At 44.1% G+C, this 16,167-nt stretch overlaps 2 protein-coding genes across 4 annotated transcripts; one reads left to right on the plus strand and one right to left on the minus strand.

The window, feature by feature from the left end:
- Positions 1-79: 79 nt before the first annotated feature.
- On the plus strand, positions 80-7,210 carry TMEM97 (transmembrane protein 97). Of its 2 annotated transcripts, none has more exons than XM_007485588.3 (3): positions 80-387; positions 4,370-4,514; positions 5,473-7,210. In XM_007485588.3, the coding sequence occupies exons 1-3, from the start codon at positions 262-264 to the stop codon at positions 5,715-5,717; spliced, it is 516 nt and encodes a 171-aa protein (XP_007485650.1). In that variant the 5' UTR covers positions 80-261; the 3' UTR covers positions 5,718-7,210. The 2 variants fall into 2 exon arrangements, with proteins under 2 accessions (XP_007485650.1, XP_016284733.1); XM_016429247.2 differs by lacking the exon at positions 80-387 and adding an exon at positions 420-561.
- Positions 7,211-7,297: 87 nt separating this feature from the next.
- IFT20 (intraflagellar transport 20) lies at positions 7,298-16,087 on the minus strand. Of its 2 annotated transcripts, none has more exons than XM_007485590.3 (5): positions 15,941-16,087; positions 11,025-11,153; positions 8,956-9,041; positions 8,525-8,628; positions 7,298-7,751 (listed from the first exon to the last, which is right to left on the minus strand). In XM_007485590.3, exons 2-5 carry the CDS (start codon positions 11,149-11,151, stop codon positions 7,670-7,672), a joined length of 399 nt encoding a protein of 132 aa, XP_007485652.1. In that variant the 5' UTR covers positions 11,152-11,153; positions 15,941-16,087; the 3' UTR covers positions 7,298-7,669. The 2 variants fall into 2 exon arrangements, with proteins under 2 accessions (XP_007485652.1, XP_001368523.1); XM_001368486.4 differs by lacking the exon at positions 15,941-16,087 and adding an exon at positions 12,409-14,052.
- Between the last annotated feature and the right edge of the window lie 80 nt (positions 16,088-16,167).

Below are 16,167 nucleotides of genomic sequence, written 5' to 3' on the forward strand. Positions count from 1 at the left end.
CGACCAATCCACTTCATCCGCCCCTTGCCACGCCCCTGGGCGATGGCCCCCGAGAGCCAATCAGCGCGGCCGGCGTGACCTGGCGCGAGGCGCTAGGCGCTGGGACGGAGGTGGGGTGGGGCTGGGGGATAGGAGCGGGGGCGGGACCAAGGCGTCCCGGCGGCGTTCGCCTGGCGCTCGCGCACTTGTGCGCCTTTCGGTCCTGGCGAGCCAGGCTTCTTCTCTGCTCCCTTTGGCGACCTGGCCGGGATCTAAGGCACGATGCGCGCACGGGGCGGAGCGCGAGCGCTGGAGTACCTGCTGGGCCTCTACTTCCTGTCGCACATCCCAATCACGCTGCTCTTCGACTCGCAGGCGCTGGTGACGTCTGACAAGTTCCCGAACGAGGTGAGGGGCGCATGCTCGCCGCGCGCTGTTCTTTCTGCGCCTGCGCTCGGCCATGAGGTGGCCTAGCTGGTGCTCTGGGTTTGAGCCGCGATGTTCTCTGGCCGTAGGGCCCAGGGTCAAGCAGTACATAGGGCCCACAGGGTCAAGCAGTACGCCGCACGCTTCCTCCATAAGGTCGGGACCAAGGGCCTCCCTACCTCTCGATGAGACTGTGAGAAAAACGCCCCTTTCCCAAACCCCGCCGGCGTCCGACTCCCCCCCCCCCCCCGAATTCCTTCAGCTCCAGGCCCTACACGACTCAAATCTTTGCTTCAGGACCCCGAGGCAAGGCTCCCCAAAAGTTCAAACTGCGCCCCCGCTGGCACCCTCTACAATGAGACTGATGGGGCCCTTATCTTTCTCGGGTGAGATTCCTCGAGACCCCTTGCGGGGTCCACTGGCCATTGCCCACCCTCCCGTGCTGTCGTGTGGAAGAGTCAACGTCTCCCAGGTTCCTGGACTGACCACCACCCCCATTCCCTAGGCACCCTAAAAGTTCATCTTCTGGAGCAGAAACCTTGGCCCACCTTTTGCCGGTGTCCCTTTGTCCCTCGAATTCAGTAGCACCTTTAGGCCAAGACCTGAAACCTAACTCCCCCAGACCCCTGTCTCGACAGTCCCCCTCCAGCCCTCCGTACTTTTCTTCCACCCCAATTGGTCTCTGAATTCTGTCTTCCTCTGCCAAACCTCTCCGAAATACCTTCCCGGCTTGACTTCCTTCTCTTCGGGGGTCCTGGCCGTCCATGGAGATCTCATGAGGACACCTGGCCAGAAAGGAGAATCGTAGCACAGGTGCATGGGACCTGCCAGCCGCCCAGGCGTCTGGAGAGGGAAATACTTAGCCTGAGGCCCCAGAGCTAGTAAGTCAGCCTCAAGACAGAATTTGAACCTAGTTGTTCATCACTCTGGCCTTGCTAGTCTGGGGAATTGGATCTTTCTCAGAATAATAGTTTAAAATCATTGAAAGAAATGGTAAATTTCAGTGAGAGGTTAATTGACACAAAAATATGGGGGGAGGAGGTTCCCATCAGTTCATAGCCCCTTCAGGATCCCATGTTAAGAAGACCCCTGTGTTAGGGTCTCAAAGGGACTCTTGGACATGAATGAATAAGCCTACAACCTCTTTTCTCATTCAAATAGTTACTAAAGTCTGAGATTCAAACCCCTCTAAGCTTTCCCTGTGCTGTGTACTAAACCAGGGACCCAAAGACAAAAGCAAACCATCTCTATCCTCAAGGATTTTATATTCTAATGGGGGAGCCAACTTGCATATATAAAAATAGGTATAGAACATACAAATTTAATACAAGCTGGTTTACTGGGAGGGAAGGCAGTAGTATCCAGGCCAGACTGGATCAGGAATGGCTTTTTCTGTGGCCTTGTTTAATTTATTTTAAACCTTCCCTTCTTTCTTAGAATTGATACTATATTGGTACCAAGGTAGTTGAGCAGTAAAATTAGGCAATGGAAGTGACTTGCCCAGGATCACACAGCTAGGAAAAGTCTGATGCCACATTTGAACCCAAGACCTCCCAAATCTGGACCTAGCTCTCAAAAACCTGAGGACCTACCTGCCTCCGGTTTACCTTAATTTTCAAAAGTAACATTTCAAGAGAAAAGTAGTCAAAATTATGCTCTGACTTTAAATTGGATTAATTTAATATCATTTGTAGTTAAGTTGTATCCAACCTCAATCCTAAAATTACTAATTTTAGAATTGCAATGTTTGTCCTGGGAGTACTCTCCCTCGAATTGATTTCCTTACTTTCCAAGCAGGTCTATACTTGTCCAACTTGTTCCTCATCTTTCAATTTGAAAAAAAATCCTTTTGCACCAGACTGGTGATTTCAGCAGTATATGAGGACATTCCATCTACCAGTCTTGCAATTTATTTGTCTCAGAATTGTCTGGGGCACAGAGGGTGTGTTTGTTGCCATGACCATTCAGTCAGTGCATGTTAGAGGTAAATTTCTCCTAGATTTGCAAGGTTAGCTCTCCAATAAAGATGCTTCCCAAAAATTACAGGGAGAATATCCTTGGATTTCACAGAATACTAAATTTATTTCAAGCTGGTTTTGTTTCCTATAAATGGTGTCATTTTTTCAAACACACATGAGGTTTACTGGAGCAGCTTCCCCGATTCCTACTCTGAAACATATCTTTGGGATCTTTTTTAAAAGAACAAGTTTGTTGCTTTCACCCTCCAACCCAAGTTGCTGTGTGCTCCCTTCTCCCCCCATCAGAATCCATCTGATTCCCATCCCTTTCCACACCCTAAACTGATTTTTGTGACCAAAAGAAAGAGCTTATTTTTTTCTTCTGCAAGCCTGTACCTGACCTTTCAAGGAAGTGAAATATAATTTAGAGGAATAGAGACCTTGAGATACTGGAAGAATGGTAGGTGTTGGAACTGTTACAGTGGGCAGTTGGGGGCATCACAGCAGTTTATGGGATTTTTTCCTTCAAAGGAATGGTAGTTTAGAACCAGCTTCACAGTGGGACAGTCAGTACCTTGTGGAGATTACTTCAGATCTGAGGTCGGCACCATTGATTTTATTTTATAATTTTATACATTTTTATTATAAACTTACCAATCATATAAACATTCCAACAGCCAAAGTATGAGAACTGTTTTTGGAAACAGTTAAGTACATCTTGTGTCTTAAAAACATTAAAGTTAAACAAGGTTGTAACAAAATTGCTGTTTATGACCCCTTTCTGAACTTTTTTGTGTTTAATTGGTTGGTTTGTTGGTTTTTTTAAAGATTAAAAAAAAGTTTTACTGATATTCTTTTCCTGCAAGTTCAAGAATTGTAGGTGATCAGGATCTAAAGAACCCATCACTACTTTCTTTAAAGCTGAGTAATTGCCTATATTAATATCAGTTTATTCATATATGATGCAAAGTCATTCTTGCTCAGCTGAACAACAGTTCTATAAGCTCTGTGTATGCACAGCACCAGTGAATGTACCAAGAAGCCTACTTAGAAAGCCAGGTAAAAAAATAGGAAGGTTGCCTGGTGGACAGTTAAAGGCATCCTAGCCTCAGTTTCTTCATCTGCAAAATGGAAATAGCACCTGCCTCATCAGATTGTTGTGAAAATCAAATAACCTTTGTATTGAGCTTTACAAATGTAAAAACACTACATGAATGTTTAGCCTGATGCATCCATTTGTCATGTGATAGGATCATATACTATTCAGACTGGATACTTGCTTTAGGCCAGAGCATTCACTCTCCCTTGCAAAATTTTGGCTTCCCTTTTTTAAAGACTTCATGAAGACCTCCACCCTTTTGTTAAAACAGCATCACCTCAAATGTGTTAGGAACACCTTTTTTTTAACATAATTATTTCAGGACACCCTCATGTTTCTTGATGTGGGTGACACTGATCTCTGGTTGGATGTGTTACCCTCTTCTAAAACAGCCATTAACAAGCCACCTTTCGGGTTAGGTCGTTCTGCTTACAAATCATCCACCCAGGGGATTCTTATTGGATTCCACTTGAGCACATTTTTCTGGTTTTTATCCCCAATATAGAGCCCATGTGGGACCTGCATCCAGCACAGAACCCCAGTGGGTTAAGGAGTAGCTTTGTGCATGTAGGAATGGATGGCCAGAGTTCATTTTTGTCTTTGAGGGCAATAACCTCAATCCTGCCCTGTGGAGTCACAGCTGTGGCCTTCTTTCCCTTCTGAAATTTTAACCCAAAAAGTACAATCAGGAATGAGTTGTTTTTCCCAAATAGATCTCCCAGACTGTGCCAGAAAAGGTGTGAAGTCAGATCAGAGTCCTGCCTCTGAAGAAACTGATCACTGAGAAATCTAATGAAAGGTTTGACAGTAAAATGACTGGAAAATGGATTGTTTGGGCTCCTTAAAGCCCTAGCAGGCAGTATCTGTGGGCCCGTGGACTAGGGTGCTAACTTCTTGTCTCTTCCAGTTGACAGATATGCTGAAGTGGTATGCCCAGGCTTTCAAAGACCCCCTGATAAAGGACCCTCCAAGTTGGTTCAAGGCGTTAGTATTCTGTGAACTTGTGTTCCAGCTGCCTTTCTTTCCCTTTGCAGCCTATGCCTTCTTCAAAGGTTAGTAAAGCAGTGCAAAAGGATTTTCAGTGATTATGTCCTGAAACTTCATTTTTACCCAAAAAAACAAGCTTCAGAGACCATTCTTCCCAAGATGTGCTTGTGGGGACCTGGGGCTTTTAAGAGAACAAAAATGACTACCAGCTCATTTTCAAAGAGAAAGGGGAAATAGAGTGCTGAAAGTCTCATGAAGTTGAATAGCCTAACGGGCAAAAACAAGCATGAAATTGGAAAGGGGGCTAGGAAAATTGAGTGACCTGGGCACTAGTCAAGGTCAGTAAGGTTAGATGCCAGTGTGTATGGCTGTCACTTGATGGGCACCAAATACACAGATGGCCTTGGGATGTAAGAGCTCACACTTGTTACACTACATGGCCACTGGTCAGTTCTTTTGCCTACACTTAACCCAGTTTACTTGGTTTTACAAGTGAGTTTTTTTGGGGTTTTTTCCTATTGGGAAAGCCTTATGAACAGTAGGCTCATGCAGTCTCTTAAAGAGCCTGAAGTTGATTTTCAAAATTATTAAATATTCCCATTTAGTCATGATGGCACCAAGAGGAAGACCTATCTAGCCATTCAGAAGAGAACATGACACTAAGCTGAAGCAGCTTTTAAAAGGCCTCTCAAATTAGGACATCTCTTGGTGATGACCTCAATCACTGTGTGATGATTGAGCCCATGTGTTTACTTATGGAAGCTCTCTTCTGATTGCCCTGAGGTTTTCAGATTTGCATTCCAGCTGCCTTTCTCTCCATTAAAGGGCTTAATGTTCAGTTTGGACATCAGGCCGTGGCCACATAAGTGTGGGTTCTTTTGGCACCAACCTCCTGCTCCTGGAGGAAGAGGTAGAAGTGCCAAGGTGTGCTGTGATTTCACAGAGAGGCCAAAAACCCTGCTACTGATTTTTTTTGAAGTGTTATAAACAAACATTAACATTTTTCCTCTGTAATTCTTTTAGGAAGTTGCAAGTGGATACGCATTCCTGCAATAATCTACTCTGTTCATACAACAACAACATTAATTCCGATTGGTGCCCACATCCTGTTTGAGACTTTCCCCCGAGGACCTATGACATTTCAGGAGCGCCTCAGCCTTTTATCCATCTATATCCCATACTTCTTCATTCCAGTCATACTCCTGTTTTTTATGCTTTGGAGTCCTCACTACAACACTTTAGAAAAAAGGAAAAAAAAAACAAGGTAAAAGAACTGCTGGCAAGGGAGGGAGATTGCCACTGGGCCTTGTTTGGGCCCAGTTTCTCCAGGCTTCCCTTTAAACAGCAGCAGCAACACACAAGAGTAAGACAGTCAGTGGGAGAACCCATTCCAGTTTTTATCTGCCAAGGGAACTGAGGAGGATTGATTACCTGAGGATGGCCAGGGAAACCTGTTGGGAAACAGTACTGAATACCTAGTGTATGCCTTAAGTGCCATTTCAGGATTCCGAAGAGGGACACACCACCAGAATCCCTGGAACAAAAGATCCTTTGAAACTGTCTCATCAGTCAGATTCTAGAGGTTAGTTTGGTCCACAATCCAAATGGTGCTCTTCCCTCCAAGCCATATAACAGGGACTGGTCAAAGAAAAACATGCTTCCCAGTCAATTTTTCATACAGTTGTTTGTCTCATCCCAGATCAGATCGAATTTCAGGTGCAAAAATACCTGACCTCTCTCTGGCCTTTTAGTCCCATGGGACTAATAAACGTTAGTGCTCCAACTTCCTTGTCCATTTCAGACTTGTACTTGTAGAGCTGGTTTTAAAGGATCATAAATTACCCTCATTCAAGAGGCATTTCTCCAATGGGAATGAGATTCTGTATTTTACTTTTTTAAAAAAGAACATTTAATGGAAAAGACTTTAATAAATGAATCCTTTTTAAAAATTGATTTGAGCAAGTTCCATTCCCATCAGACTCTTCAATCAAATGTTCTGGCTTAGTGCTTTTGTTGAATCTTACTGATTTAACTCCTTAGAAGTCGTCCAACCTAAACCCTGGTTTCGAAGCTGTGTTCTTTTTAAAGTCTCTTCTCATTAACCTTCTGCTAATTATGATACCCTGTGGTTCAACATCTTCACTCTCACCATTAAACTTTATCGCCTTTTCTATTATGATTTAAGTCTACACATACTAATGGAGATGGAGAATAGCTGTTTACCACATTCTGTTATCCCTGCCTGTGACCTGTTAGTGACCCAAAAATGTGTTCCCAGAAGCTGTTTGTTATTCTCCATGATAAGTAAGGGCAGGCCCCAAGTAGCTCCTGGATACCTGGGTGCCCATGCATTCATTCAGACAGGCTCCCCCTACCCCCAAGACCCTCCCAATGGGGTTCCATTCTCCACATCTCCTAGAGGCTTCCCCTATTCCCACCTCACCTCTGGCCTTTCCTCTTTGGGAGTAGTACGCAAATCAGCTACAGTGCCTAGAAAGGCTATCAACTGAATACTTTTCCCTGGCCTCTACTACCTTGTATTATGTGTTGGCTTCCTCTGTTAAAATGTGAAATTCCTTGAGGGCAGTCTTTGGTTTTTTTGTATTTGTATCCCCAGTGCTTATTCCAGTGCCCGAATGCTTTTCATTCATGATGTGCTGGAACAGCCTAATCAGCTGCTCCTTACAAACTGCTCTTCACTTTAATTGTTCAAAACTGACTCTTGTGTAACTAATTTAAATAAAGGTGGCTGCTGAGCATGTCTTCTTTGGTGGCTTACTAGGGAGAGGGCATCTTCCAGTGAGAACTGCGAACATGTATTCAAAGTACAACAGGCAGATAACCAAAATCTAGAAACAACAATTTATTGCCTTTTTTTCTTTCAAAATGGTAGGTGCTTCAAAAAAGGCCTGGTGTTTACAGGTGTCTCTATAGGTCAGACAACACAGGAGAGTCCACAGCAAAGATGGTCAGCCCTGCTGTCCCTGGCTTCTGGACAGGCAAAATCCTGGTTACTGCCATCTGGCTATAAATGGGCAGGATTCTAAAAAAAGTTTTATTATTGCCTTTCAAGAAGACATGATATTTGTTATGATCCCAAATTGCATATGTGCACACATAGTCACCAAGTTTACTGGAATGAAAGGAATTTCTCTATGTAGGGGTATTTTGGGGAGGGTTTTTTTTTTGGTAGGTTTTTTTTTTTTCTGTAAAAATCAGTTTATTTCTGAAAAATAAATTGGTCAATAAATTCATTTTGTTCTGCTTCTACTTTACACAAAGCTTCATATTCAACCCGATACCTGAAAGACAGAAAATTGTTACAAATCCTAAAGAGGGATGAAATGAAGGTAAACAAATCCACTTGTCTAATGTGTGTACATGTTACGGAAGCAGGGTGCTCACGTGATTCTGAGGAAGCAAGAAGGTTCAGAAATTCTCAAATAGGCAACCATTAAAAAGGAGTGAGAGCAAGAAGACAAAAGAAATTAAGTGAAGGAGGAGAGAAAAGGAATACATCAAAATCCCAGTCTTCTCTAGCCTGTGCACATTTCTTTCCAGGATGTTCTGGGACAATTTTTCCCTACAGCAAAGATAGCCATGCTTAAGCCAAACTAAGTCTTTCCTTCCACAATTTTCATCCTCTGACAAATATAGAAATGTTTTCCCAAAACAACACTAATCATACTGACCAAAGAAGAGACTGAGAGGGCACCTACTCTCTTCTTTGCAGAGGGGGGGATCATGAACACTGCATATGCCATCGGAGACTGATGATAACACTGATTTTATTGAAATGGATTTTTTCTCTTTAATTCTTTGTTACAGAAGATGGCTAACTCAAAAGGGGAAGGAGGAAAGAGATTCAGAAATGATACCTTGCAATATAAGCAAAGAAAAATGATAAAAGTCAGGCTTTTGATCAAAACCCATATCTTTGACTAGTCCAGTTTTAAAACATGGTTCCCTAGGTTCCAATGGAAAAGAATAGTTTGGGCTTAGAGGTGGTAGTGAAAAAGCTAACAATAAAAATCTAAGAAGAAAGAATCGAGGTCAGTTCTGCTCATAATCTTACCTTTCTAGCTGCATTTTCTTTTCTGCTATTAGAGCCTGGAGCTGCTGCTGTTGGGCCTCCCTTTGCTTTGCTATGGATTTAAGCAAATTGCGTGCTCCAATTGCCTGTGGAGACAGATAACTTAAGAAAACTGAGCTGCAATGTCCAGTTGTGTTCAATGTCCCCAGAATAGAACGTCAAAAGAGGATCAACAAAGAAAGTGAGGGCCATATGCAGTTACACTGGGAGCAAAGAGGGCACGGGTGGTCTACTTTCAGTTTAACCTATCATCAACGAAAGAAATGTTCATTTTGAAATCAAGTGCTACACCTGCCTCACAGTGCCTCTTTAAAACAGGCGGCATGGAGCAGAAAGGAAGAAGAGGGCAGGAAAGGGCAGGGAACTCAAGGCTTCATCAAGACAGACACACATCTCCGACATTCTAATCTTACCTTCATCTTCTCATTTTCAGCTTCTTTTGCAAGTTGGTCCACAAGCTCAATTAGGCCACCTACTATTTTCTGAAACTGGCCGATTTCTTTCAAGGGAAGAAAAAAAAAGTTTTATTTTCTCTAGCTGTTCCTCTACTTCTTGCCAATTAAGAGTTCTTCAGGGAAGATTCTGCTTAGGCAAAATTTGGGGCACCGAAAGCTGGTGAATTTGATGTCTGAATCATTAATGCCCTGGGACTGACAATTATAGTGTTCCCTTCAGATCTCTGCAGAGCCCCATCCATTAGTCCATCATAGATTTGTTGTGGGACATTGAAAACTGGCCCAAGGATCAGCTGTGGACTTTAGTAGTCACATAAGCACACAGATTAATGCTGACCTCTACACCAAAGAACCCAACCGGTTTCTATATGTATTCCTCCATTTAGGCAGAAGGAGCAGGGAAAGGTAAAAATTACCCCACTGAGGTGAAATCTGATGAAATACAAGTGATGTGGGCTGAAATGTCCCTCAGACCCTGCCACGTAGCTGCAAACAATCAAAAGAACATGGAAACAAGAACTAACTGCTTGGTGCGGGGCCACCTTTCAGATAAGACATTTGGGTCGCTTAGATTTACAATTATATGAAATTTCCTTATATCGCAATAACCCAAGTGCTTGGTTAAGGACTAGTTCAAACAATGCTCCATTTCCAAAATCGCTGCCTTCTTGAGGGTCTGAGTAGAAAAGAGCAGAATTGACTGAAAGTTGCCCGAAAGTGCTTACCCTATCATTAGCATCGGATTTACATCCACAGAGTGAGCCCTGGGTACAGGGACATCAGGGCAACAACCACCCAAACAAATGACCCCCTTTTCTCCTTGGTAACTAATCAAGATAAAAAGCATTCCAGAAAACCCCCCTCCCCCCCCATCCACTTCACCTCTTTAGCTCCTTACCTCACTGGCTTGCTTACTGTGTCTTTTACTACTAGCTACTCTACTACTATGTTCTCTCAAAGTTAGCTCCTTCGCCATGGAATCAGTCTGCGCTGTCGATCAATTCTTTGGACGAGACCCCACATCACAAGTAAGATTATCTGACTTAGCCAAGGCCATGAGGAGAGGTCCACCAAGGGCAGAAGTAGGACTAGGACACAGTTTAATTAATAATGAATATTAATAATTAATGAATCAGAAGAAGGTGGTGCCTGACTAATAAATCAAATGTTAAGATAAATCTGAGGGAAATCCAGCTTTTTGGCCAGGTCTGGCTGTTACTGAAAAAGAGTTTAATGCTACTAATAACCTTTCATTTGTGTGTGTAGGAAAGGCTATTCCAACTAAGCTTGTGGAAAAGACCTATCTGGTCAAACAAAGTTAATCTCGGCTCTCTTGATGAGCCTGGAATAAGAGCAATGAAACCCCAATCCCCTGCCATAGTGGAGAGGCAGTGCATTGAGAAGAACATTGTCAAGTCAGGAGTGGTGCTTCAAAACGGATCCTAGCACCTACCTAGGAGCCAAAGACTATCTTCTCTGTGCTCCAGAATTCTAAGGTGAAGTGCACCAGGCCAATAAGGTGCCTGAAGAGGGACCAATTGTCTAAGGACAGTAAACCAACCTAGGTCAGAAACTGAAATGGATCCCAACTTCCCATCTATCAGTAATGGGAACAGATCTGTTAGAAGCCCCCAGAACCAGAAGGGGCCTGCTCTTTAAAAAAGAGGTAGTGGGGCCAGCTGAGTATCTCAGTGGACTGAGAGCCAAGCCTAGAGACGGGAGGTCCTGGGTTCAAATCAGGCCTCAGACACTTCCCAACTGTGTGACCCTGGGCAAGTCACTTGACCCCCATTGCCTAGCCCTCACCACTCTTCTGCCTTGGAACCAATACACAATATTGACTCCAAGACGGAAGGTGAGGGTTTTAAATTAAAAAAAAAAAAGAGGTAGCACTGAGAGGCAGGGTAAGTAGCATGAGCATTGGCAATGAGATAGCCCCTTCCCCTCCTCATGTGGGAGTGGGCATAAGCCTTGATTTCTGAGGCTAGGGGAGGCAACTGAATGAGAAAGAGCTCTGAGCTACTTACTGTCCACAAAGTCCTTGCATTCCTCCTTGAGTTCTATGGTCTGCTGAGTCACCTCAGGGTCCAACACTCGAAGTTTGTTCAGCTCATCAAAGTGAAGGCCTGCATCACCCAGGATGTCTTTAGCCATGGCTGGAAATAAACAAATTCCACACCTCATTTACTTTCCAATGATCAGAATATTCTCCTCCAACCCAACCCAACACTACTTGTCAACACCCAAATGCCAAGGTTCCAAAGCGACTTATCCACGTGGACCCACTGGCTTGTGCAAGTCTAGGAGTAATCTGTACCCTCTCCCTCCATCTCTACCTTTCTTCAGAGAACAACAGCTTTAGTTTGAGGGAATGATCCCAGCTGGTGGGAATGAAATGTGCCACAAGAAGTACAAAGTTCCAGGAAGAATAAAGTCCATTTGCCTGTCAAAGGCACTATCAGTAATAATCCATCCGGAGTGGATGATTGGTGAACTCAAGCTCAGTGAGACCTAGGATCTCATAATCCCCTAGGGAAACATCACTAGAATGTAAATCATGGAAGTGAAAGAGAATTCTTTATTCTCTTTGTCTATTTTAAGTTAACACTTCTCCCCTCATTTAACACTTTGTTAGCCATCAAGTAAGAAAATTCACCAAGTCACTCACTAGAAGAAGTAAGAATTCACAAGTCACTTACTTGCAGAGCTCCACCCTTTAAACCCAATCAATCAGAAACTTGTGAATCTTTTGATAAGAGTTGACACTTTCAGGGAGTGAGAAGTGGATCCCACAGACACTGCCTTCCCCCTAACCTCCCCCTGCAGTGCTAGGCAATTTGGAAACTGTGATTGGCCCCTGTGAAGAGGGGAAGGGACAAGAAGTGACTATAAAAAAATCCTGAAAGGCTTCAGCTTGAAGTTCTCTTCAGTCTAAGTCTGGAGCTTGGTGGATCTTGGACTGGGACTGTGGCTTGGAGCTACAACTTGGACCTCGGCTTTGACTTGGGACCTTGACTCTTGAACTGTTTCTTGGATGAGGGAGTAGCTGGCCTTCCTTTCCTGGATTCTGGAGAGATTAGCTCTGGAGAGGTCTTCCCCTCTTGGAGGAAGCCGAGTGGGTAGAACTCCATTCGAGGGTTAATAAGCCCTGCCAGGCTGAGCCAAGCAGCGGAACAATATTTAGTGTGATAGGCTAGACATCTTCTCTACCCTCTTTTTGTATTTCTCTACTTTCACTCCTTCCACCTCTTTGTAAATAAAAGTCATTTTGACTTGGGCTATAATATTTTTGAATCAGTGACCAGAATATTAATTTAGAATTCTCACATATTTAGTCAAACCCTTAATTTAAGTCCTTAAGGAAGTTTCAACCAGCTGCACTATAATGGAATAAGGTAATGCAGAGCTTACAGCAAGGGAGCAGTGTAGTCTCCAATGAGAGCCAAAGAGGAAGGACTTGCCAGTGTATTTCCGGGACTATCCAGGAGTGTAGGTGTTCTGATGATAAGATGACTGATAACCAGTTCTTAATAGAGATGTGTCCTTAAAGTATAGAACAGTCAAGCAAATTACCCTAGCATGAGGTAAATATCCCCTAAAAAACATACACCTTTTGTTCTCAACTCGGGCTCACCAAGCAGCTTTCTGATTTTGATATTTGGTCTCCTAAGCAGACCTACCCACCAAGAAGTAGTGCCCTATGTAGATAAGCAGTATGGGTTCTCCTGTTACAAATAAATAAATTGCCATTCTGAATTATGGGTTACTGTAGCCCAAACCATTTGTGCCAGATCCCTGTCTAACAATCTTTTAACATCAACACAAGGCTGAAAATTGAAATTCCCTCCTGACACCTCCCAGAATTCTAGAACTTTCTTCAAGGCTCACCTCAGCTACTTCCCCTTTGAATCTTCCTGATCCCTACCCTTACCACCCCAGGTATTAATATTCTTACCTTAAGCAATCTGATGGGTCCCCTACCTCCACCCCATCACCATTCATATTGGTGATGGACTCTGTGTGAACATCCAATCAGATTTAGATCCACTGTGGCTCAGAAGTCTGGAGTACAATGAAGTAATCAGCCAAAGGGATTACAGGCCTGCCCACCATGCTGGTTAGAAAATACATTTCTGAAGGGCAAGGTCTGTGTTCTTGTTGTCTCTGCCCTTGAGCATTGGCACCAGCCTGGACTTTTTTATACCTACTTGTGACTTCACTGGTATAACAAACTCTTGTTGAGGAAACTCTCCATTACCCAAAGCAGATCAGCAACTGCTCTGCAAGTCTGTATCTGCCCCCACCCACCCCAGGAAGCTTGCTGAAGGCAGGGCCAGTCTGTGTTTTCTTTAGGCAAATATATTTCCTTGGCAAAATACCTGGCACATCCACGTCATTCAATCAACATTCAAAGCCCTATGCTAGGAAGAGGGGACAAGATGACATATCATAGTCCTTGCCTCATAGAGCTTACACTGTCAGGGAATTGGCAAAATACACATGCCTGATATGGACAAGTAAATACAAGGTGGTTTCTAAGGGAAATCACTAGTGGTGGAGGGAGGATCAAGAGTTTCCTTCAGCAGATGACATGCTGAATTGAGCTTAAGAGAAGTTTGGGGATATTAGGTGAAATGGGTCAAACTGAAAAAAAGCCAGACAACAATCCCCTCCAAAGTGGCCCAGTCCTAGCCTCCCCCTGTCCCTCTCAGCAGGGGTCTTTCACAGCCAGCTTTCCAGTCTTCTTACATATTACTCCTTCCTCAACTCTGTGATACAGTCAAAGTACCCTTATTCACTATTCTGCACACAAGACAATCTGCCTCCCACCTCCACACCTTTGAACTGGCATTCCTCAGACCTGGAATGCATCCTGTCTTCACCTCTACCTCTTTAAATCCTGGTTTCCCTAAAGACTCAGTCCAAAAAGAGAGGAAGAGCAAAAATTACAAAGTAGCCCAAGCAACAAACTCCCCAAAATGAGAATAGACCAAAAAGAAGTTCTGGCTCAATAAAATTACAGTAAATATTAAAATGAAATCAAAAGAATGAAAAAAAGGAAAGAAAACATAAGATTCTCATGGCAAAATAGCCCTGTAAAAGAGTGAGGAGAGATAAATGAAGAATCACAGTGCTATCTAAAAGCAATGACCAAAAAAAGGTTCTCAAAATCATATTTCAAGAAATCATAGGAAAAAACTACCTGGTTCTCCTAGAAGCAGAGAGAAAAGTGTAAACAGAAAGAATACATCTAAAAGGTACCTGAATTAAAACTCACAGGAACACTAGCACTAACATCCAAAGTTTCTATATCAAAGAAATAAATACTGCAAGCAAAGAAAATTTTGGTAACAAGGAGCCACAGTCTGGATCACCTCTGACTTAACAGCTAAAACTATACAGAAGAAGAGAGCTGGGAATGTGATATCCAGAAGACCGAGAATATAAGTTTACAACTAATAACTTAAAAACAAAACTGAGTATGATCCTTTGGAAGAAAAAAATGAACTTTTAATAAAACAGACTTCTGAGTATTCCTGATGACAAGACCAGAGCTGTGTAGAAACTGAGTCAAGAACCATAAAATGGCAAATTCTGATGAACAATCATAAGATACTAAAAGAGATAAAAAGTATTTACATTCTAATATGGAAAGTTGATACAGGTGCTCCCTCTATACCCCATCATCATCATCACCACAGGTCCTACAAGGAGTTTGCTAGGGGAGGCTTCTTGGTGATTTTAAAAGAAAAAAGGGAGAGGATGAGGAATACACCAGGAGGGAGAAAGAGGAAGATTAGGGAAAATAATCAAAACACACAAACAGAAGTCTACAAAGAGGAAGGGATTGGGGGGGGGGGGGTGAGGGGTGGAGCACAATTAAATGAACACTCTCATCTGAACTGTTCAAAGGAAGGAATAATACAGGTTTCGCTTAGAGAAAAAAAAAGGGTATAAGGATGACAAGGAAGAGTGGATTAAGGGAAGGACTGGTCCTAAGCAAAACAAAGGAAGTACCAAAAAAAATTATAACTCTTTGTATGGAATTGGAAAATGAGAAACTGACCACCAGCTGGAATGGCTGTACAAGTTGTGGTCAATGAATGGAAGGCTACTGTACTTTAAGAAATTACTTGGGGGGCGGGGATGGGGGTTGGCCCAGTGATTAGAGTCCCAGGTCTGGAGACTGAAGGCCCTGGTTTCAAATGTGACTTCAGAATCAGACTTCCTAGCTGTGTGACCCTGGGCAAGTCACTTAACTCCAAGTGCCTAGCCCTTACAATTCTGCCTTGGAACAGAAAGAGCAAGAAAAAAGAAAGAGAATAGATGGATGGAATGGATGAAAGGGGAGGTTTCAGAGAAACCAGGGAAGACTCCTGTGGATTGATGTAGAGGGAAGAAAGCAAAAGCAGGCGAACAATTCATACAAAGATCTGAAAGCCAGGATAAGGCTCCTCACGACTCCAGAGGGCTCTTCATGCTCTTGGGGCTGCCCACTCCGTCCCTGGAGACTTATTCGGAAGGTTTGCTAGCCCACACCCTCTGGTCACCGGGTTTGACTTTCCAAGGACTTGGCTCAGCCGAACCTTCTGCACGAAGCCCTCCCCCATTCTGCATGCATTTGTGTACACCGGTGCAGTCTCCCCAAAAGTACAGAATCCCTTCCGCCTCTCTATCCACAGCACTGGGCGGTGGGCACCTAAGAGGCGCTGGACAACCAACAGTTGACTGACTGACTGACTGACCGACGGGGTGGGGCTAGCCAGACCAGAGTGAACTTTGGCCTTCCTCTGTCCGTGACCCGCTTTCTTGTCAATCCGCGACCACGAACCGAAGCTTCAAGAGCCTCCTGGGGAAACTGAGGCATCTCCCCGCACATTGGGAGGACGATCGTAGCGGAAGCCCTGCGGCCTCTCCCCTCGAAGGCCGTCCTGCCACCTACCTGCTGCTGGAGCCCGCTGGTGCTAGGCGGGCGCGAGAGACAGCGGCTCCGCTCTACGGTCGGTAGCTGACTCCGCCACCCGGAGCCGCCCGCTCCCGCCGCTGCCACGGCTACAGCGCCTGTTTACTGCATACGTCATTTCCCCGCAACCCGAGCTCGCCGCCGGAAACGGTTCAACTTCCCTCTCCTCAGTGTCTGCTGGGAAGTTGAGTCTGAGACGCGATGGC

The sequence above is a fragment of the Monodelphis domestica genome, chromosome 2 (genome assembly GCF_027887165.1).
Source record: "Monodelphis domestica isolate mMonDom1 chromosome 2, mMonDom1.pri, whole genome shotgun sequence".
Classification (NCBI taxonomy): domain Eukaryota; kingdom Metazoa; phylum Chordata; class Mammalia; order Didelphimorphia; family Didelphidae; genus Monodelphis; species Monodelphis domestica.